The sequence below is a fragment of the Lytechinus pictus genome, chromosome 7 (genome assembly GCF_037042905.1).
Source record: "Lytechinus pictus isolate F3 Inbred chromosome 7, Lp3.0, whole genome shotgun sequence".
NCBI lineage: Eukaryota > Metazoa > Echinodermata > Echinoidea > Temnopleuroida > Toxopneustidae > Lytechinus > Lytechinus pictus.
In genome coordinates, this window is record NC_087251.1 from 21,190,627 (window position 1) to 21,215,099 (window position 24,473).

General features: G+C 38.7%; 1 protein-coding gene across 1 annotated transcript in view; it reads right to left on the reverse strand.

Annotated features, from left to right (window-relative positions):
• The window catches only part of LOC129265401 (arginine-hydroxylase NDUFAF5, mitochondrial-like), a 53,819-nt gene that overhangs the window by 16,243 nt on the left and 13,103 nt on the right, over nucleotides 1-24,473 (reverse strand). Inside the window, exons 4-5 of the mRNA XM_064101392.1 lie at nucleotides 11,293-11,437; nucleotides 9,050-9,132 (exon numbers count right to left, since the gene is read on the reverse strand). Of these exons, the coding sequence (XP_063957462.1) occupies nucleotides 9,050-9,132; nucleotides 11,293-11,437 (228 nt within the window). The remainder of the gene's footprint in view (nucleotides 1-9,049; nucleotides 9,133-11,292; nucleotides 11,438-24,473) is intronic.

Genomic DNA, 24,473 nt, shown 5'->3' on the forward strand with positions numbered 1-24,473 from the left:
TGGTGTTATGTTCAATCTATAGGGTGTAATTTTAACACCTCAGGGTGTGGTCCTCTATTAACACCAAATGGTGTCAGTTTTAACACCAAATGGTGTCAGTTTTAACACCACAGTTTTTACAGTATACAACACGCTTAAAGTCAGGCATAATAAGTGTGCACAAGTAAGCTGAAGATGTCACACTCAGATCACTTGTCCTTTTGTATATTAATGTAAGTTATGATACTTCAGATATTTCTTTTTAATGCTCCAAAAATGTAAAGCATGCCTTTTCCTCTTAAAGGTATGTACAAATCATTATATTTGATACTTTGTGATTGAATTGGAAGCTCTTATTATAATTCTTCACATAATGAACTTTTCGGCAAAAATACAACTTTATGTAGAATAACAAATATATCTTTTCCCATGCTTTTCAAAGAAATAGTGTAGACAGTTGTAACTTAATACTTTTATCCCGCAGCAATAATCACAAAATTTCAGACCTTCCATTTGCGACAAAGCTCGATCAAATTACCAGCTTCTCTTATCTTATTACATTCCATGAAGTAAAAAAAATTAGCACTGCATTGTTCAACCAAAGAAATCCCATAGCATTTTCCCTATATTAGGTTTCCAAAATTTGATATTGCAATTTAGATGAATACAGATATTTTGATGTGTGAGAATAAAATGCCACCATGTGCTGTCAATAATATTGTTATATTGGATGGCTAAGAATGAGACACCAAATATATTTGGCAGTGGGCAATGGCTGGGTGAGGGGACATAGACTCTCAATTAAATAATGAAAAACTGCTAAAAATGTCAGTTTGCCAGAAAGTTTTAAAAAAAAATCAAATGTACGGCATTTACGGTCATGTATGAGTGCGGAGTATTCGCTGCCTAATACCCCTTTCAATAACTCATTAATTTTTGGTCTGTACCAGGCCCGGCTTAAAGAGTCCGAACCACACAATAAAAATTGTGTTCAGTAACTATAGCAGAGCCGTGCTACTTTCACGATCCCTCATTCAAAAATGTTGGCACATAAAGGGATAACTGTCATAATAACTGAACATACCATACAGAGCGGAAGTGCTCGGTATTCCTTTAAAATTTAAACAAAAGCTGTAAGAATAATCGTATTACAGAAATCATTATCTAAAAGAGAAAAAATTTACTTTTAACAAGTCTGCAAAATATATATATAAAAAAACAATGCACATATTTCTATCCAGTGGTATCGGTACACACGCTCCGACGGATGTAGAGCCTGAACTGTGTGACCTTTGACCATGCAATGAATTTTGGCCAGGGCCTGGTGCTGATAAAAGCAGCACCAAAATAGCCTAACCCTAACCCTAGGCCTGGTGCGGGCCATTTTAGCCACCACCAATGATATACTCAAAATTTTACGATTTAGCCCAGGCCTGGTATGGACCAGCGAGTTACTGATAGGGGTATAAAACTACCATTAAAGTTAGACCGATGGCCAATCCTGAAACACCTCTTTGAACTGACTTTATTTCTGTCCAGCATAAATGCTTCCAAATCATTTGGGCCAGCCATAAAAGATCTTCATGGAGAAAAAGGCAGGAGTCTTCTGCAGGGCCCTGTCTAACAAAGAGTTGCAGGTGATCAAATTAATCACAACTATAGAAAGCTAGTGATGACAACATCTAAAGTCCATTCAAGTTACTTTTCTGAATTTGACATACATGAATTTACTTGCAAATGTCTTGACATACCTGTTTGCTCCTCAAAAGGAACACCGTCTATATTTCCTTTACAATATATTATGACACTGATTTATTTACAAAAAATTGGACTGATTGGATCAATCCTAACTCTTGGTAAAACAAGGTCCTGGATGACAACACTAATTGACCAGCCTTTGATGATCAAGATACCATTCTCAAGTTTCATCTTCACACCTAGGAGTCCAGCAGATTAGGGCATACTTGGATAAGGCCAAAGCAACACATGATCTGAAAATCTATGGTCAACAAGGATCAGTCATATTGCCACCATTTTGATCTTCTCTTGCTTTAGAGCTTAGCCACAATGGGAGCATGGACCTATGATGGGAGCTATCTCTCTACAGTTATGTGGAATTTGCATTGATATGGCCCTTGTGGTCAAAGAGATGTTTAACAGATAAACACCTGTAAAAATAGTCATTAAAGTATAAGTATCTAAATTCAAATCTTCTTCAGACTTCATTTTTTCTATAAAAATGATGCATGCCTCGAATCTAAAGTTCAAACAAAGCACCCTGGCAAGGAAACTTGAGAGTCCTGGGACTCTGAACTGAACTACAGACCTCAGGAATATCTTACAGATCACTAGAACAAAATGTACCACAACATAATCAGTTTGCTATTTTTCCTCATATGTCATCAAACAATATTTGCAACGTCTACCGATTAAAAAATTCATCATATTTCTAGCTTTCCACCCAGACCCAAAGCACTTTGTAATATTATCAAATACTAGTAGAAGAGTATTAAACATGCTGTGGATTAGAGGAGAAATACCTGAACTACCAACCACAAGGTTCTTGGATTCCCTGCAACACCAGCGCCCTTCTTTTCTTCCTATCCACCATAGTGTTACATTAAATGGGTAGGTATAAAATAAATATAATGTAAATCACAAGACTGGCTGTGATATTCCCCAGAGAGTGGAGAGTAGACATATTATTTGGGTGAATCCAGTTATCAGGGTTATACCATCCAGAAGTACTTTGCATTAAATGCATCAAGGTCCTGCTTTTGGTGGCCTGTGGTTGTGATGGATTCTCTTTAAATATTCCCAGCTTTCAACCCAGGAGGAATTACATGTATAAACCATTTACATTACATGTCAATGAATTCTGCTATGTATTCATTAATAACTTTTAGAAATGGAGCACTGTGAGCATAATGCCATAGTATAATATTACATAGATTCTTAAAGAAATCTTGTTTAAAGGACAAGTCCACCCCAACAAAAAGTTGTTTTCAATAGATAGAGAAAAATCCAACAAGCATAACACTGAAACTTTCATCAAAATCAGATGTAAAAATAAGAAAGTTATGACATTTCTTTTAGTTTCGCTTGATTTCACAAAACAGTTATATGCACATTCTGGTCGGTATGCAAATGAGGAGACTAATGACATCACGCACTCAATATTTCTTTTGCATTAAAATGAAATATGAAATATTCTGATTTGCTCCTCATTGTCCTGTGAAACAAAGTTTTATCCTCACTGAACATGTGGAATGACCACTGTTTTTAACATTTTATGGTTCAATCAAGTTGGTCCTTATTGTCAAATCTGTAAAAATGAAATATTGTATAATTCAAACAATAGAAAACAAAAGAAATAGAAAGTGAGGGACATCATTGACTCTCTCATTTGCATACGGGTACCACTGAGTTGTGCATATAACTGTTTTGTGAAAAATATGCAAAACTTAAGAATGTCATAACTTTCTTATTTTACATCCGATTTTGATGAAATTTTCAGTGTTATGCTTGTTTGATTTTTCTCTATTGATTTAAATCAACATTTTTCTGGGATGGACTTGACCTTTAAAAGAGTTCCATTCCAATGTTGCGCCACAAACACATCTGCACATTACTACTACATTTGAACATCTGCAATGCATTATTCATTTAATCCCTTCCAATCTCTGTAGAAATAAACTCATGAATGTTCGGCCTGTTTTCGTAAAGCTACTGATTTATGGCATGCATCCTGCCCTAAATTGACAATATGGATTGAAGTGGTCTTGGGGATTCCCGTAAATCAATTTGTCATTACCCAAGCATCCTCCGAAACCAGGTAGAAAACTGCATCCTTCTCATCACCACTCACTCTATCTATCCCGCTGGTAATGGAAAGTGGCAATACGGGTGTTTCGTTCATTATCTTTGACGCGAAGGAATCAAAGCTCCCCCCCTCCCAACCAAGCTTTTTCCTTCACCAACCTGAAATAAAGGAGGCCGCTCAAATTAAAGAAAACAAGGACATCCATAAACTGGTTTGCTTCGATGTTTTCAAGCTAATGTGAACATATTATGCTTACTTGATGTTAATCAATCTGTTCTACACATGTAATTTCCATCCAGTGACAACAGTACTATGGGAAAAAACTTAATAATTTTGTGAAAATAGTAAATGGATGAAAAGATTATTGATTTTCAGAGTAGTGCTGATCTTCTCTGTCTGCCTTGGTTATGACTGCATTCTTATACATTTCTCTTTAGGAAGAAGTGATTCATTACTGATTCTACATTATGCTTTAAAATTATGGATTTTGCTTAAGGCGATTGCATGCAAATGTACCAAATTCAGGATTTCGCTAGGGTGCATTAAAGCTTTCAAAAGGCTTATAAAAGATTGCCAGAGAAATTGCAAATAAATTTTGTCATCACCAAAAAATGCTTTTTCTTGTCGCAACAAAATGTTAACAATTTCAAAATTTCTGTTTTGAATCTATTCTATGTTTCTACAAACAGTTGTAAGCTTTTTTTGCAGTTTTTTTTTTCATTTTACATGTAAGCTGAACAACCTCTTGCCACGAGTGAATTACTGTATTCAACCTTAATAACTTATTATTTTCATTGAAATAAAAGAAGAATTGAATTTCAATGGATATTGTTGTGTGTATGTCAATAGATTGCAAGAAATTTCATTCAAATATGGACTATTTCTTTTTTACTAATTAGGTTTTACTGTTGAATTTTACAATGGCCTTTTTCTTTTCCAAACTCTAGAGCTAATTAATTTCTAACAGCTTTTGCATGTTTAATGGAATGCAATGCTGACCAAGCTAAGGCAAAGAGCTTTATAATTATAATTCACTTCGTATTTATTTAGAAAATGCAATCAAATATGACTGATACGTCTTGCTTGTAGAAAAAAAAAAACGCCACCAAACTGTGTGGGTTTTGACCTTAGGGTTGTTAAATCAGACGAAAATAATAATCGGATGACACTGAAGCTGATTATCAGCACGTTTTCAAAGATGAAGGTCCCGTTGCCTTACATGCCAATCTGGGTAATCAAGCTTTAATAAACTGGGACATATTCCGAGACAAGCTTATAGATTAATTGGTTATGCCCTCCTGATCTCCTGCATATTTACCCATCCTGCTCATACTTTCTCCTATCGTCAATAAATCATGGTCAATATCATCTATAGATGTTCATGGACGAACATAAAATATTCATTTTGGCTTAATCTAAACACAATTAGTAGGATCAATGGTAAAAGGTATTGGCCCTGGCATTGAGCAAGGTCATCGAGTCTACACTAATGAGGTAGGACAAATTGCGTGTGATGAGAGGAATAATGATATAGCAACAATGACAATCCTGTGAAAACTTTTGACAATGATCCAATGATGATGTTGTCCTCTGCTCAACAAAAATTATCATCAATGACATTGAACATCCTTTAGGCCTGATAATCATACTTTTTTTTAAACGAAAGGGTTTTCAAGTTTGAATGCATTTTCAGATAAATCAAACAGTACACCATATAAAAATACATTGTGTGAATGATGCAAAATTCTGGTATGAAACCATTTCTAAGGCGTTGAATGGGACAATAATTAGAAGATATAATATTTAACTATATCTTTTTTATACTAAATTGATAGGATTTTGGTGTTTGACTTCAGAAAATTATTATCATTCTTGAGAGAGGATGCAAAATCAGTTTACCAGTCAAAATCATATTTTTCACAAAGGATCAATTGAAGAAAATAGATGTTACAGTCACTACGCTTCTGTATGATTAGAATTCAACAAAATATAATTCACATTTTGCCAGTTTTAGACCGGCCATAAAGTGAGCAAAATGTAAAGATCAAATAATGAATTTTTACATAAGACCATTCAACACAGATCAAAGCTTTCACCCCCAAGAGAAAAAAAAAACTGAAGTGCACTAATTAGTCCCTTGGACTATCACTACAATACTTGTATTAAACTCTACAAAATAAAGAGATTATGCTCTGAGTGAGTAACTATGAAAGGATGTAATAACTATTTGAGTTATTTCCTAATTAACACGCTGACCTTAGATCCTCTCCATTAGAGTACACTTAATGAATTAAACCAATCATGCTAGGACACCGTAATAACAAAATGAAAAAGTAGCAACAATATATTTTGTAGTATTGCCACTCTAAGAACAAATACTGGTATTCAAAGTCATGTTTGGTCATTAAAAATGTCTTTCTTTACTCAAAAGTAACAAAAAGAAATAAATTCAATAGACTAATTCTGAAAAGAACTACCTCATCATTTGAGAAAAAAAGGAATAAAAGTTGTTCTGAAAAGTCTGAGACCATATACATGTACATGAAGATTTTTTTTCTATTATAAAAAAGTAAAATTACAGAAGGAAATGTCTTTCAGTATTTTCAACAAGCATGTCTTTAATCTCATGTTTGATCCCAGAAGAAAATAGATTTTTATTTACAAGTTCCTTAGACCCGAGCATACAAAGAACCTACTTCGCACCTGTCTCATACAAAATTAATCAGGTAGGGCAAGGGCACGCGTGATAAATATTGGATCATCTTTGGTCTAAAGAGCACCATTATAAAGCAATTTAATGAATAAGGTATAATCAGGGGAGGAAGCTGCGAGTCTTGGCCTTGATTGCAATGAACATCTGGACCTCACCTTAATGCTCAGGTGAGGGCCGTTACAATCAGGCACAGGAGGGTCTCACAAAGTGCAGTAATTATTACGCACCTTCTCAGGCAGAAGGGTGTAAATGGAGCAGGGACATTAGAGGGAATTACGTATTTTGGTACTGAAATTCTGACCTCTACTCCACATAATCTGTACCACTAGTTTTGATCAGGTATTGGTGTATTGGGAAACTTTGTCATTCCCCGATTTTGATCCACCTTTGAGGCATTCAACAAACTGGAGAGAAAAATGGAACTTTGTTTTCTATCCTTTTGGAAGCCAAAGATTGATTTCTTTTTGATCGACAGCCAATATAGGTATGATGAGCCTCTAAAGCCCTGGAGAGAATCACGGAAAATGAGTTCTACTGGAACAAGTTGATAATGACCTACAGATTTTTCCATTCTGAAACAATGTCCCAATGAGTACAATGACTCGGGGATAAACTGGAAGAAGAAGTTATCTTTTGAACAAGCTGACGGCAAGTTACCAAACAGTTCCCACATTTCCCCTCCTTTAATGACATAGTTACTCACTCAGCCTAAATAACACTTGTACAAGCCCTGGAGAAAGTGCTCATTGAAGTATCTTTATTTAAAACTAAACAATACTTCAGATTTAATGTAAGACACTTTAGCAGATAATTTGCAATTCAAGCTTGACAATCAAGGTGCTATTTGAAGATGGTAATGGAATATCAATTTCTCCAGAGTCCCAAGAAAAACTTTAAAATCCAGTTCAAAAGCATTGCAAACTGAATGTAAATGTTCATGTTTTCATTTGGTAGAACTTCTTTATGCAATACAACACACGAATGGACCCGACACACTTTCACTCATTTCTGATGACAATGAAAAGAAAGTGAGGGGTAGGAAAACAAAGATAGGAACATGATGGAAAACGAACAATCAATGTGGTAGTCATAGATCTTTGAGAATAATATAATATCACGCTTTCATACAGCGCTAGTTAAAGATCCCTCTGAAGCGCTTTACCATTATTCTACCTCATCCAAAACAATGTGTAAAAAATTATCCACTCTATAAAGTATTCCAGCAATAAATTGCTTAAATTACCAAGCCCTACATCAACACCTGGTGGAGGAAGTTAAAGCTTATAGACTGATTGACGTCTTGCCAAAGGATGCTTTACGGCTGTGGTGGTATTCCCTTTATAATCCCAAAAAGATTTTTGATACACGAGTCAAACAAAAACAAGGTTCTCTTAATCTTATGATACCCCCTTTTATCCAGTTGATTCTTTGATAAAACCACAAATATCATGAAATGCAACTCTTATCAAAAATATTTTGTTCAATTGCATTTCCATCTAGATAATTTATCATTGACAATTCCATACAATATCCCATTTATATCATCCTAAATTTAGAGTAATTTCCTCTAAAGGTTCACACAAATATGACAAAATCTCTGCATCTGGTGCAATCTCTTTCTCATGCAGAACATGGAGCATTCAAACGAAAAACTAGAACTATCACTGAAGGTGATTAATACCCCACCCTATGCTGTTTCCATGGCAACAGTTTCCAACACATGGAAAAAATATGTCTTACCCATCTTTACCGCAAGACCTACATGTACATGCATGTGTGAGCAAAATATCATGAGAATTGGTTTAATACTGATAAAGAAGTTCGAACGATTTCCGACACATGCAAAAATATGTCCTGTATTTACCTCGAGACCAATGTGTGAGCTAACTTAATGAGAATTGGTTGAAAACTAATTAAGTAGTTCAAACCGATTTTTACCTAATTTGGGGCCTATAAATATGTTGTTACCATGGCAACACAACTTCCAACACACACAAAATACGTGTCTCGCACATCTTTACCTTGAATCCAATGTGTGAGCCACGTTTCATGAGAATTGGTTAAAAAGTGAGGAAGTAGTGTAAACTGCAATATTTGTACCCTATATTTGCCAAATTATACCATTACCATGCCAACACAATTTCTGACACATGTATGCGAAAAGTGTGCCTTGCACATCCTCACCCCAACACCAATATGTGTTCCAAGTTTCATGAGAATCGGTTAACAACTGAGGAAGTAGTTCAATGCGCAAGATTTGCAACGGACCAACCGACCGCCCGTATGCTGATTCCTATATACCCCCTTCAAACTGGTTTGGTGGGAGTATAAAAAACCCTGAAAATCTAATTTTCCCTGTGAATTTAAAACCAATAGAGCATCACAACACTAGTATATGTTAGTTTGAATAAGATGAAACAAACTAGTACATGTCAGTTTGAATAATATGAAACAAACTGTTTGATCAGTTTCCATCTGCAACAGATTTTCAAGAATTTGGTGACTTTTAAAAAAAGGCAACAAGACAATCTTACCTGTGATTGGTCAGGCTTCCAACCAATCATAAAGAGAATTTGAAAAGTGGCTGGGATTGTACCATCTTCATTCCCATACATGTCTGTGAAATCAAAGAAAAATATACACATTAATTTTTTTTTTTTCTAATGCATATTCTCCTTTAACTCTCTTATACTAGACAATCAGAAAGCTTATCAGAGCCCAGCTAATCATAGAGATAAGCAATGTAAATGTCTAGATCTGAAAGTTGAGTTGAAGGAGATGCAGGTAATAAAAAAAAGCATTGAGTAGATAAAATGGAGATAAGATAATATAAAGTGGGTTGTTGGTAAGACTTGTCAGATGTTTTATCCAATAAAGTCTGTATTATCTGACATAGTAACAGTGCTTCTCAGCCAATCAAAATCAAGGAAAGTTGTCGGATCAAACAACTTTTCGGATAAAATTTTGATGGAACTCTCACGCTGATAATTAGCAGTATTCCATCTTGCCAAGACCACTACTGAATGTTCAAAATACAGGTCTGGAGTATCCTTTCTTGAGAACGAGTGAATTTACCCAAATAATTATAAGCCATATAAGGAATAATAAAAGTAATATATAACTGTCTTAATGAATGATAAAGGATATATACTGTATAATGAATGGTTGAATAATGAAGCATGATGAAAAACTGAGACGAGGACTATAATAAAAAAGAAATAGATTGCAGTTTTCAAACAATGATTTTGATTGGTTGATGGTGGGTATGTGGAACAATATGCAATAATGATCTTGACTGGCCAATGTCATTTTGCAATTGATTGCAAACTTTCATTTCATTGGGCCCTGATTCAACACAGCAAAAACTGTGGTGTTAACCGGTGTACATAGAGGACCACACCAGTTATTTTACACCGGTGTTGAATTGACAGTGTTAGTTTTAACACCTATAGGTGTTATTACAACACCTTTGGTTGTTACATTTACACTCTTTGGTGTTATGTTCAATCTCTAGGGTGTAATTTTAACACCTCAGGGTGTGGTCGTCTATTAACACCAACTGGTGTCAGTTTTAACACCACAGTTTTTACAGTGAATATCAGCATATTGCTACATAATTGCATGCCTCAATATGTGTCAATGCATGATTAAATCTTGAACGCTAGATATGAATGGATTTCACCTTCAGCTTAGTCCACCGCAATTAGGGAAGTTCATAAAGTACAGAGTGAAGAGACGTAATGAGAATGAAAACTAATTTTGACTAAAGTTATGGGTACTTTTGAACTACCCAAGAGCTTCGAATCCGTCTTGAGGATGCATGGCGTGTCAGATTTCCTCTAAAATTCGCAAAAGCCGTCATTTATATTCATTGGTTACTGTAACCATCTCAAAGCAGCATGTGAAATGCATGAAGTCACCTGTTCATGTTCCGCATGCATTATGCCTTCCTCAAGAATAACATGGAAAGCATCAATGAATATTGATAGGCAAACTTAAGGCAAAAAAGGGTCCCCTGGGGGACGTGAAACTGGGGGACTGTTCATCATGAAATATTCATGTTTGGATTGCATTGGAATTCATGCTAGTAGGAGTGATTTGGTAGCTAGTGGGAACATCATTTAACCTCTCGTTAAGAAAAATCCAGAGCGTTGACAGAGATCCCACGTACGATGGGGGCATATTTAGAAAAAAATTGGGTCAGATTCTGTAATTGCCTTCACTCTTGAGGGATATGAGGGTTTGAAGATGACGTGGAAGGATGAATAATGCAAGAAAAAGGACTTGTCTGCCTTCCCCTCACCGACTTCATAAACAAATTGGTGTATGGGGAAGAGTTTTTCTTTATTAGCACATCTAAACTTCAAACTTTCCTTCTTATGATCCGGAATGCTACTTACAGCATTTCAAATAGTCAAACAAGCATTTTTAACAAAAAGGTGAACCTGAGAGACCAAGAAGTGTAAAAATTACACCAACCAAATATGCTTTTCCTATAATACTGTACTACTACTATAATAATAATAATATGAACATTTGTAATGCGCCGGTGGCCATCATAAAAAGAGGCTCATGGTGCATTGCCCATTGACAGTTCAAAACAGTGAGGAAACACTTTTTTAATAATCCTATGGAAGATCGTAATATTCTACTTTCATCGCTGAATTGGCTTGGGTTTATTTCTGTGCATAACTTTCCAATATTGCAGGCATTTATCTGGGTATTTGTATTGGATATTTGAGAAATAAGAAACAAACAAAATCAATAGCTCCATTACCTTTGTATATTGCAGCTGCAGCAGCCATAGTATCCCTTTGAAGGTAGTTTTTCCTTGACCATGATGCATTGTTCTCCGCCATGCCTTTAAGATCATGCATAAGTTCATACATGGATGGGTAATTCACCTGCAACTCTTCTTTGTCCTACAAGAAATACAAACATAAAAAGACAAGAGCAAAACATCGTTAAAAACAAAAATTATTATTAGGAAAAACAAAATATATGGTGTCATTATGTAAATAGGATTCAAACTACATGAGGCAATTTACACAAACAGACTTGCAGTTTGGGAATTTCACATAAATTTATTGTTCTAGAGGAACAAGCAAGCTTACTGTAAATACCAATACATGATTCAAAATATTTTTGATGATCTGCAGAAAACTTTGTAATTATTTAATGCTCAAATGAACAGTAACCCACAGCTTTACACCATATTCCTGTCTGTTCTTTTCTTTCTTTGCCTCTTATTTGGCGAAAGCTACAATGTCAGTTAAAGCTGTTTTAAATGAACTCAAGGCATAGCAAAAACAGGCAAAAAGCTTCCCAAAAGTTGGCAAAATTAGGTTCTAAAGCCCTAGGTTTCATCCATTCAAGTAGGACATATTTTTACTGTTATTTTTCTGTGTGAATTTCTTTTAAAATCTTGAATTAGTACTTCCAAAAAAGATAAAATAATCAACCTTTTCTACATATACAAACACATGTAATCTAAACTTTGTCCACAAAGAATGATGTAATGGATTTCAGGTCGCTGAGAAGCGATAATCAAGGGTATACATTTAACAGGTAAGCAGTGAAAATGCATGAAACTTATATTGTTGTATTTTGTTCCCTCACAGCTTTCCATGAACGAATCTTTATTTTGGCTTTAAGTAATATATTAGTGCATGACACAGAGTGCTTAAACTTTATCTGAACACAATTGTCATCTCATTTCCTTAAAAAAAATGCAAAGTTGAAAAAAATACAGCCCTTAAGCTCTGTCTGAACACAATTATCATGATCTCAAATGACCCACAAATGAGTATTTCACACAAATACAGCTTTTGTGACAAGAAACTATCTAGGGAAATACCCAAATGAAGGTTTATGCACTCCTGTTATCAAATATCGTAAACAAGTCTAAGAGCTGTATGGGTAATCTCCGGACAGATTGCTTCCAAGAAAATCAGGGATCATAAAAATCAATGTTTAAACACCTGAACTGGTTTACATTAAACACAGAGAGGAAGAAAAACAGGTAGATAGAAGAATGCTGATGTCAACAGGTAAAAACAGATATTAGTACAGTGAAAGTCATGGGGTGCAAGACTTTCTAACAAAAATACCTTTCCAATTATTTCAAAAGACAGCATGTTCAACATCCACCGTGGTTTCATTTGCAATTTGCATCCAGACTTGCCTTTTAGTATGATTTAATTTTCATATTAAAATGACCGCGCACTGCCACCACTGAATTGCATGATTTACAATAGGCGGTTTCAAACCGCCTCGATCACAAGAATCCCCGTTAAATTACGAGAACATTTTTAGGCTAAAAAATACCCATTAATAATTCCTGCATTCACACCGCCCCAAAACATACCCTTTGGGATAAATTCCTGAAGTTAGGAGCATGCGCAGTATGGTCTAATAAGCAGGCAAGGCACGAGATTCAAAACCACTAGCCCAGCAGCCACCCACGGCGCCCGCGCCCAACGACACGCTGGGCTAAAAGTTCCTGTAAATTGCTTTCACATTGCCAAAATACCTGCGACCTTGGAAAAATCCCCACGAAAGTTCTCGTAATTTCGCCAAGTACCTACTATTTAGCGGGTATTTTCTTTCGGGGAAATTACGCGTAGTTTGCTTTCACATTACCAAAATACCTGGTATTTTCTGATCGGGGTAAATTTCCCGATCAGAGAATACCTGGAACTGACGAACTTCGAGGCGGTCTAAAACCACCTAATGTGATTTTGTTAGTAGTGCCAAGACATGTACCATTCCCTCCATATTAACAGGTAACCAGCACTCCTGTGCACTTCTAAATGAAAAAAAAAAGATCACCTCCATTCAAAATCAGAGGACAAATCGTCGCACGGCTGGCAGAAGGGTGCAAATTTTTCGCCAAGCAGAAGGGCGCACACACTTAATCCCATCTAACTTATGAAATGTCAACTTATTTCAGACCAAATTTACTACGCATGTTCCATTTCATCCCTTTATTCATTAATTTGGGTTTGGTCTGAAATAAGTTGATATTTTATAGGTTAGATGGGATTCAGTGTGCGCGCCCTTCTGCCAGCCGAGCGATAAATGATACAATTGTACAATATTATATATCAACAGTAATGACTCATTGAACTTTGCTCTTTCCACCTTTCTATCTCCTTGCTCTCGAGAGATGCTTAGATTTTAAAAAATCATGCATTTCAAGTGGATAGGGTGACGACTAGCAACTGACTTACAAAGCAAATCTTAATAAGGGCTATTCCACGGTTACTCACGTTACATTTGGAGACACCTTGACTCATACTTGGAGCTGTAACTCCATTATTATTGATAGGAACTAAACATCTCTTTATCCCAACATAGTACGCAGTCTGACTATCCTTTGTATAAAAACAAAACTTGGGAAATTTCATTATGCTCCTGGCAAATCTTTGAAATGTGTTGGTTACTCATGTAACATGATTTGGATATATATGCATAAAATGAAAAGTGGACATAAGCGAAAAGTGTCCTCATGCAAGGCTTTTATGAAAGTTGATTATATCCATTTCAAAGAAGTATATTAGGGAGACAAATTTGTATATAATTAAAAAAATAAAGAACACATGGTTTTTACAAGGGGTGCAGATAAAGTGGTTACTCACGTTACGGTTCAGATGGGCTATATGTACAAAGACACATTGAGCTCATGTCCACCAACCTATGGAATTGCCCATACGTATATTGTGGTTTGCTAGCTCTCTTCAATACTCGAATTTCACTGTGATTTTTCGTTTAATTGTCTAGCGTTACAGATAACGAAGAATTGTAATAAACAAACAATACAGTGTATAAAAATTCAGACCCTTATTATCTGATCTGAAAAAAGAACACTCCTAACTATATGACTTAATATGAAAAATACTATTCCATAATTGTCATAAATACAGTTATAAAAGAACGAACATCAACTACCATATCCTCCTAAATACAGGCCATACTTCATAGCAAATTAATCCAAACATGGGTTCCTTGAAGCTCACAACATTGCTCATCTATATATAATTTTCCAAAGTCATTTACCATTTGGTAGGAACAATTATAAATTCCAACTGAGAGGGTACTAAGCTATGCTAATCTAGCAACTAGCTTTCAGGGGGAACTTTGAATATTTGATATCCCATTCATCAGCTAGTCCGAGGAGTCTCTCCAGACAGAATGCATAAATTCTTAACGGATTTCCTCCAACACCCACATTACTTAGTAAACAAACATCTTCTCTCTTGTATCATGGGTTGTAAATCAGAAAAGGGCGTCAACTTTTTGTCCTCTAATAATCTATTATCTATACAGTACCGTACATAAAGTGGAGAGACAAAAAAATATTGGGATAAAATTTGTAGAAAATACATCACTTTGTGATTTAATGACAATCTAGAAAGACAAATTCAGTGATAAATGCTGCAATCTAAAGGATCCCAAAGTCACAGATAATAAATCGGTTCTCATGGAAAAATCTCTCACACTATGCTTAAGTGTCGTAATAAATGTTTGAGAATCTTAAGGACATTTCCATCAGCCCAAGAAGCTTCAGCACAAAACAGGGCTATGGGGAATTTATTCACACTTTATGCATCACATTCATAATTGTTTTGAAGAGCCAAACCAAGTATATCATCACTACCAATAGAATAGGCCTCTCACAAGAAAATATACTTTGTAAAAACAGAGCTGAAGTTAAATTTGGGATTATAATTCATAAAATAGCCCTACAAGTTGCATCTATTTATCAAACAAAATCTCCAGTCTGTTCTTACTTGGATAGTTTTGCCAGACCTGGGGGTGTTTCACAAAGAATAAGTATGACTTAGAGTCACAATTAAATGGCAATGCATGATATGCAACGCACAATCTTATTGATCAATATTCAGTAGTGTGTGTCCTCTTTGCATGATCTGACCAATGCAGTCATGCCTTTTATATCGCACACAACTAGACACCTCCCCTGGAAGAAAATTCATGAAGCTATACATGTGATAAAGTATAACCTTACAACCAATCAAGATATGGAAACCCTATAGTGTATGTCTTGATCACAATTGATAGCTTAAACTGAAACACAAAGACAAATTAATTGATATTTTTGCTTTTAAATGTATTTTCAGGGCAAAGTAGACTTTTGGCATCTGAGTGGTGATTTCCCCCTGGGTCTTGCAATATCTTCTCATTATCACCCGATGCCCGTCTAGCCTCCTCACATTCTACTGCAAACATTTGTGCCATGTTTTGTTCCTATATTTACATACAGATTCAAACATTATTTAAAGACAAGCAATGAATCAACATAGGGCCAATGGGTTCAAGGATCCAAACAATGTCCTCAAAATGGCAATTGACAATCCAAAACTGTACCCAACATCTTGAAAACATGGTGAGACTCATCTGGCATGCAGGTAGCATCCTGGCTGCGATGGAGGAAATACAAGCCCATGGCTGGGACCCACTAGGCCAAGATACCAACCATGAATATTGGCATTTAAAATAGCCATGAGACTGGGTATAAACAGTAACATGAGCCTGCCTCACGGCATGTCACTCACTTCAAATCAAGTGAACTAATAACAACGAATAAATGATGCCAAAAAGAAATTGCTTTTCTTTTAGGCTAATTATGTTGGAGCCTTGACACTCACACTGCTTCTCTCGCTGTCAAATCAAATGCTAAAACTTGAAGAGGATCAAGCTGTACAGGAAGCATATCTCCAGGGAATTGTTGAGTTGAATTATTCAACTTTTTTCAGATTACACATGCAGATAAGTACTTTCCAAACTAACCCATAAAAATTATTACAAAGAATGCTTTTACATATAACTCAACCTTAAAAAAAATTGATATGATTTCAGCTTATATCATAACCCACTGCCTATTGCAAATGCCATGTTTACAAAGTATAAAAATCATGTTAATGAATAAACAATTCAGTCGAGTTCAACTCCAATGCAATCCAAGTCCTTAAAGAACCCGTTTGAATGTACAGTAACTTTCCTGGACTGAGAATGGTCAAGCAGTCCTGGGAGCGTTTCATGAAAGGACTTGTTGGATGTTTTATCCCAAAAGTCCCATTTTATCCGACAGTTACCATAGGAACTGTGACTCTTAGCCAATCAACATCAGGGGAAAGTTTAATCAACATTTTTTTTGTCCAACAAGTTGTCAGATCTGACAACTTTCCTTGGTTTTGATTGGCTAAGAAGCGCTGTTACTACATGGCAACTGTCGGATAAATTGGGACTTATCGGAACACATACAACAAGTCCTTTCATGAAACGCTCCTCAGGGAAAGATGTCAGATCTGACTTGTGGATGAAAATGTTGATGAAACGCTCCCCATGCAGGACACCACTTCTTGTCAGCACCAACAAGTTGTCATTCTTTGACATTTACCATCATACCAGTCAGAGACTAGTACCCTCAGCTAATCAAAACAAAGAATATCACTGTTATTGTGAGAGCTGACAAGTGACAAGTCAGTGCTGACAGCTTTCAAGAAATGCCTCCATGGAATAATCAAAGCAATCTTCTGGAGTGACTGGAGTGATCCAGAAAACAACCTTACAGAAGGTGGTTTCAGGCCGCCTCGAAGTTCGTCAATTCCAGGTATTTTCAGATTGGGATATTTACCCCGATCAGGAAATACCAGGTACATGTAATATTGGCAATGTGAAAGCAAATCATACGTAATCTCCCCAAAAGAAAATACCCACTAAAAAAATAGTAGGCACTTGTCACAATTTACGAGAACTGTCGTGGGGATTTTTCCAAGGTTGCAGGTATTTTGGCAGTGTGAAAGCAATTTACGGGAACTTTTAGCTCAGCGTGTAGTAGGGTGCGGGCACCGTGAGTGGCCGCTGAGCTAGTGATTTTGAATCTTGCGCCTTGCTTTCTTATCAGACCATACTGCGCATGCTTGTAACTTCAGGAACTTATCCTGAAGGCTTTGTTTCGGTGCGGTGTGAATGCAGGAATAATAAATGTGTATTTTTTTAGCGTAAAAAAGTTCTTGTAATTTAACGGGGATTCTTATGATCGAGGTGGTGTGAAACCTAGTGATGGTCTCTTCTGGATCACCTTGCTTCTTAGAGGGGGGGTGTTTCACAAATAATAAAGGCATGACTTAAGGCGGTTTCAAACCGACTCGATCACAAGAATCCCCGTTAAATTACGAGAACATTTTTAGGCTAAAAAATACCCATTAATTATTCCTGCATTCACACCGCCCCGAAACATACCCTTCGGAATAAATTCCTGAAGTTAGGAGCATGCGCAGTATGGTCTAATAAGCAGGCAAGGCGCGAGATTCAAAACCACTAGCCCAGCAGCCACCCACGGTGCCCGCGCCCAACGACACGCTGGGCTAAAAGTTCCCGTAAATTGCTTTCACATTGCCAAAATACCTGCGACCTTGGAAAAATCCCCGCGAAAGTTCTCGTAATTTCGCCAAGTACCTACTATTTAGCGGGTATTTTCTTTCGGGGAAATTACGCTTAGTTTGCTTTCACATTACCAAAATACCTGGTATTTTCTGATCGGGGAAAATTTCCCGATCAAAGAATACCTGGAACTGACGAACTTCGAGGCGGTCTGAAACCACCTTTAGAGTCGCACTGAAATGTCGACGCGTACATGTTACGCAACGCGCAATCTTATGGATCAATACGTAGTAAAGCGCGTCTTCTTGGCATGATCTGACCAATGGGGTCATGCCTTTTATGCAAATATTTGTGAAACACCCTCCAGGGCCTAGTAACCGAGCTGATTCTTAGGATTGGTCATACAAAATAATCAATGCACTTGCCATAGAAATCAGCCCAATGATCAATTGCTAAGCTTTATGTTATCAGGCCCAGGTAAGGAGTTAAAGGGTACTCCAGGCTGAAGATAATATGATTTAAACAGATTAAAGGAAAAACAAACAAACCAAACACTGAAAATTTAATAAAAATCGGACAAGGAATAACAAAGTTAAGGCATTTTAAAGATTTGCATAATTCTAGTGAACAGTTCTAGGCATGTCTTCATGAATATTCAATGAGCAAACTTAAATTCATTAACTTCTCTATTTGATAGAAGATTTTGATGAAATTTTCATCATTTTGCTCAGTGAATTTTACTCTATTTATTATTAAGATATAAATATTTTCAGCCCGGAGTCCACCTTTAATAGTGAATTAAAACCATACCAAGAGGTACTAACTATTGTGCTTCTCAATAATAAGACACCGTTCTCATTACAAACCTAAAAACTAGTTACTGGAAACCGGTTCACAAAACCAGTTTGCATTGCTAGCGTTCCCATTTGATAACCCAAAAGTGGTTTTCAAAACCACTTCACGGAAAGCGACCTTGTTGCTATGGGTACGCTCTCAGCTTCGCACAAAATTTCAAACCGCAGCGTCAAACATCACGGTGCGAAGATTGCTTCCCGAAGAACGGTTGTGCCCTCACGCTAAAACCAGTTTAATGAATCTTGAAAACTACATCGCAAGGTGGTTTTCTGAAAGGGTTTGGAAGATCGCTTCCAAGACCGCTTCGACCGTTCTCATTACACGTTAAATTAGTTTCCACTAAAATAGTTTCCATTAAACTAGTTTTAGGAAGGGTAATGAGAACAGGGTCTTTGATGGATGAGAGAGGGGCATGCAGAAAGGAGAAATAGACAGGAGTTAGCCAAGAAGAGACAGAAGAAAATTCTAGCTAGCTCTAAGGAACATGATTGTCACGCTCTCTAAATGAGTAGTGGCAAATAATATTATTACAACTCCTTGTGTTTTACTAATATAATGTAATTTTCAGTCAACAGAAATGGAGATTGAAATCAATTTGCATTGGAGAAAATTAAACACATCATTTGCTGTTGAGAGTGTTGGGGTGGCCCTCCCTTTTATATTCAATCTTATGACAAATCACCAATACATAACAAACTGTGGGAATGGGAATGATCTGATGATAGGCAGCAAATGTATATCTGACATACATGCACATTTGTTTGGAAGTAGAATATTCATACCAAATTAAAAAAAATATAGGCATGTTTCGGTCTTGACCAGTGAATACTTTAAGAAAGATCAACTATTCATAGCCATTCTCTTTTTTATTCCTCTCTCCATATGATGGGTTTTTTTTACCTGATCTAGAAAATAGTATGGAATAGTCTAAATTTCTAATTACATGAAATTGATGGAGGCAAATGCTGAGAAAGGTGAAGTCTAGATATGACAAGGGTCATATTTTTTAATGTGGTGTATACCATTCTAAGAACTTATCAGTATTTGCAATCATAATCATAATTACAATCCGCATTTTTTAGAAAATCAATTGCAGTAATTTATTTAATTGGTCAACATGATATCTTATTCATTACAACAGTTAAAATCATTCGATAGTGTGCCATGAGCCATTTTTTTGGTCTTAGGTTTCAGAGATTCAATTTATTGTTTATGTAATATACACTACTCAAAAAAAGTTAAGGACCACTTTTTAAAACGTACATAAAGATTTTATACAAGGTGTTTTATTTCTGGAAATACCTCAGTACAACTGTCCTAAATGTCCTTAAACACGCTGTAATCAATTTCACGCATGGGTGGTTTCAGTTGTTGCACAATGTCTCTCGCATCACTGCACATCCTGAAAAGTGGGCCCCGAGGGGTATCAGCTACCGACATGAAGTGGTAAAAACGAATGTCTGAGTGTCTTTCAGGCAGTTCAGTAACGAGTGTGACCACCTCCTGCAGCAATAACGGCTTCACAGCGCTGTCTCATGGAGCTGATGAGGCGATTGATGTCTCTGACGTCCAGTGCATCCCATGCAGCCTCCAGAGCCACACCCAGCTGCAGCAGTCCAAGTGGATGGGCTTCGAGCTGCTCGAGACTCCTCCCCATCATGTCCCAGACGTGCTCTATCGGGTTTAAGTCCGGGGACCTCGCTGGCCACTCCATACGCTCAATCCCCTGGCCCTCAAGGAACTCGGTCACCACCCTAGCTCGGTGGGCACGGGCATTGTCATCCATGAAAATGATGTTTTGTCCCACATTTTCTGCAAATGGCACCACTATAGGTTCAAGGACCTCATCCCTGTACCTCACTCCTGTCATTGCTCCCCCTGGGACCACGTAGAGACGAGTACGGTTGGCGTAGGTGATGCCTCCCCACACCATGACGCTGCCTCCCCCATAACGGTCATGTTCTGCAATACAGGGGTCTGCAAATCTCTCTCCTGGTCGCCTCCAGACTCTCGAACGTCCATCATTGTGGTCAAGGGAAAATCTGCTCTCATCTGTGAACAGAACTCTACGCCATTGCTGTCTGGTCCATCTGACATGCTCCCGGGCCCAGTTGAGACGAATTCTTCTGTGAGCAGGGGTGAGTGGGACACACTGAGCTGGCCGTCTGGCATGCATATTGGCTCTGTGAAGTCGGTTACGGATTGTTTGAGTGGAAACAATCACTCCAGTTGCTGCAGCGAAGTCATTGTTGAGGCGGCGTGCACTGTGAAAGCGGTTGCGGAGGCTGAGATTCGTCAAGTAGCGATCATCTCTAGGGGTTGTCGAAACTGGTCGGCCACTGCGGGGTCTCTCGGAGTATAGCCCTGTCTCTCGGTGTCTTTGATTTGCTCTGCTAATGACACTGTGTGACACGCCCATCATTCTGGCTACTCTTCGCTGACTGAGGCCAGCTTCCAGCATCCCTAGGGCTCTGGCTACATCTGTTTCACTTAGGTGGTGTCTTGGCATTGCTGTTGTAGGCAAGTTGTTGATTGTACAGACTAAAGACGGAAAATGCTTTGGAAGACACTTGTCTTATGGCCCACTGCAATGATGCCAGAGACATCATGAAAGAACTGCATGTGTGAAATTGATGTCATTGTGTTTGATGGCATTCTGGACAGCTGTATCTTGGCATTGCTATTGTCAGCAAGTTGTTGATTGTAGAGACTAAAGACAGAAAATGCTTTGGAAGCCACTTTTGTACGGGCACATTGCAATGATGCAAGAGACATGAAAGAACTGCATGTGTGAAATTGATTTCATTGTGTTTGATGGCATCCTGGACAGCTGTATCTTGGCATTGCTGTTGTCAGCAATTTGTTGATTGTAGAGACTAAAGACAGAAAATGCATTTGAATCCACAGCCAGAGCCCTAGGGATGCTGGAAGCTGGCCTCAGTCAGCGAAGAGTAGCCAGAATGATGGGCGTGTCACACAGTGTCATTAGCAGAGCAAATCAAAGACACCGAGAGACAGGGCTATACTCCGAGAGACCCCGCAGTGGCCGACCAGTTTCGACAACCCCTAGAGATGATCGCTACTTGACGAATCTCAGCCTCCGCAACCGCTTTCACAGTGCACGCCGCCTCAACAATGACTTCGCTGCAGCAACTGGAGTGATTGTTTCCACTCAAACAATCCGTAACCGACTTCACAGAGCCAATATGCATGCCAGACGGCCAGCTCAGTGTGTCCCACTCACCCCTGCTCACAGAAGAATTCGTCTCAACTGGGCCCGGGAGCATGTCAGATGGACCAGACAGCAATGGCGTAGAGTTCTGACATAAGTTATTTGAACATATTACACTACTCAAAAAAAGTTAAGGACCACTTTTTAAAACGTACATAAAGATTTTATACAAGGTGTTTTATTTCTGGAAATACCTCAGTACAACTGTCCTAAATGTCCTTAAACACGCTGTAATCAATTTCACGCATGGGTGGTTTCAGTTGTTGCACAATGTCTCTCGCATCACTGCACATCCTGAAAAGTGGGCCCCGAGGGGTATCAGCTACCGACATGAAGTGGTAAAAACGAATGTCTGAGTGTCTTTCAGGCAGTTCAGTAACGAGTGTGACCACCTCCTGCAGCAATAACGGCTTCACAGCGCTGTCTCATGGAGCTGATGAGGCGATTGATGTCTCTGACGTCCAGTGCATCCCATGCAGCCTCCAGAGCCACACCCAGCTGCTGCAGTCCAAGTGGATGGGCTTCGAGCTGCTCGAGACTCCTCCCCATCATGTCACAGACGTGCTCTATCGGGTTTAAGTCCGGGGACCTCGCTGGCCACTCCATACGCTCAATCCCCTGGCCCTCAAGGAACTCGGTCACCACCCTAGCTCGGTGGGCACGGGCATTGTCATCCATGAAAATGATGTTTTGTCCCACATTTTCTGCAAATGGCACCACTATAGGTTCAAGGACCTCATCCCTGTACCTCACTCCTGTCATTGCTCCCCCTGGGACCACGTAGAGACGAGTACGGTTGGCGTAGGTGATGCCTCCCCACACCATGACGCTGCCTCCCCCATAACGGTCATGTTCTGCAATACAGGGGTCTGCAAATCTCTCTCCTGGTCGCCTCCAGACTCTCGAACGTCCATCATTGTGGTCAAGGGAAAATCTGCTCTCATCTGTGAACAGAACTCTACGCCATTGCTGTCTGGTCCATCTGACATGCTCCCGGGCCCAGTTGAGACGAATTCTTCTGTGAGCAGGGGTGAGTGGGACACACTGAGCTGGCCGTCTGGCATGCATATTGGCTCTGTGAAGTCGGTTACGGATTGTTTGAGTGGAAACAATCACTCCAGTTGCTGCAGCGAAGTCATTGTTGAGGCGGCGTGCACTGTGAAAGCGGTTGCGGAGGCTGAGATTCGTCAAGTAGCGATCATCTCTAGGGGTTGTCGAAACTGGTCGGCCACTGCGGGGTCTCTCGGAGTATAGCCCTGTCTCTCGGTGTCTTTGATTTGCTCTGCTAATGACACTGTGTGACACGCCCATCATTCTGGCTACTCTTCGCTGACTGAGGCCAGCTTCCAGCATCCCTAGGGCTCTGGCTGTGGATTCAAATGCATTTTCTGTCTTTAGTCTCTACAATCAACAAATTGCTGACAACAGCAATGCCAAGATACAGCTGTCCAGGATGCCATCAAACACAATGAAATCAATTTCACACATGCAGTTCTTTCATGTCTCTTGCATCATTGCAATGTGCCCGTACAAAAGTGGCTTCCAAAGCATTTTCTGTCTTTAGTCTCTACAATCAACAACTTGCTGACAATAGCAATGCCAAGATACAGCTGTCCAGAATGCCATCAAACACAATGACATCAATTTCACACATGCAGTTCTTTCATGATGTCTCTGGCATCATTGCAGTGGGCCATAAGACAAGTGTCTTCCAAAGCATTTTCCGTCTTTAGTCTGTACAATCAACAACTTGCCTACAACAGCAATGCCAAGACACCACCTAAGTGAAACAGATGTAGCCAGAGCCCTAGGGATGCTGGAAGCTGGCCTCAGTCAGCGAAGAGTAGCCAGAATGATGGGCGTGTCACACAGTGTCATTAGCAGAGCAAATCAAAGACACCGAGAGACAGGGCTATACTCCGAGAGACCCCGCAGTGGCCGACCAGTTTCGACAACCCCTAGAGATGATCGCTACTTGACGAATCTCAGCCTCCGCAACCGCTTTCACAGTGCACGCCGCCTCAACAATGACTTCGCTGCAGCAACTGGAGTGATTGTTTCCACTCAAACAATCCGTAACCGACTTCACAGAGCCAATATGCATGCCAGACGGCCAGCTCAGTGTGTCCCACTCACCCCTGCTCACAGAAGAATTCGTCTCAACTGGGCCCGGGAGCATGTCAGATGGACCAGACAGCAATGGCGTAGAGTTCTGTTCACAGATGAGAGCAGATTTTCCCTTGACCACAATGATGGACGTTCGAGAGTCTGGAGGCGACCAGGAGAGAGATTTGCAGACCCCTGTATTGCAGAACATGACCGTTATGGGGGAGGCAGCGTCATGGTGTGGGGAGGCATCACCTACGCCAACCGTACTCGTCTCTACGTGGTCCCAGGGGGAGCAATGACAGGAGTGAGGTACAGGGATGAGGTCCTTGAACCTATAGTGGTGCCATTTGCAGAAA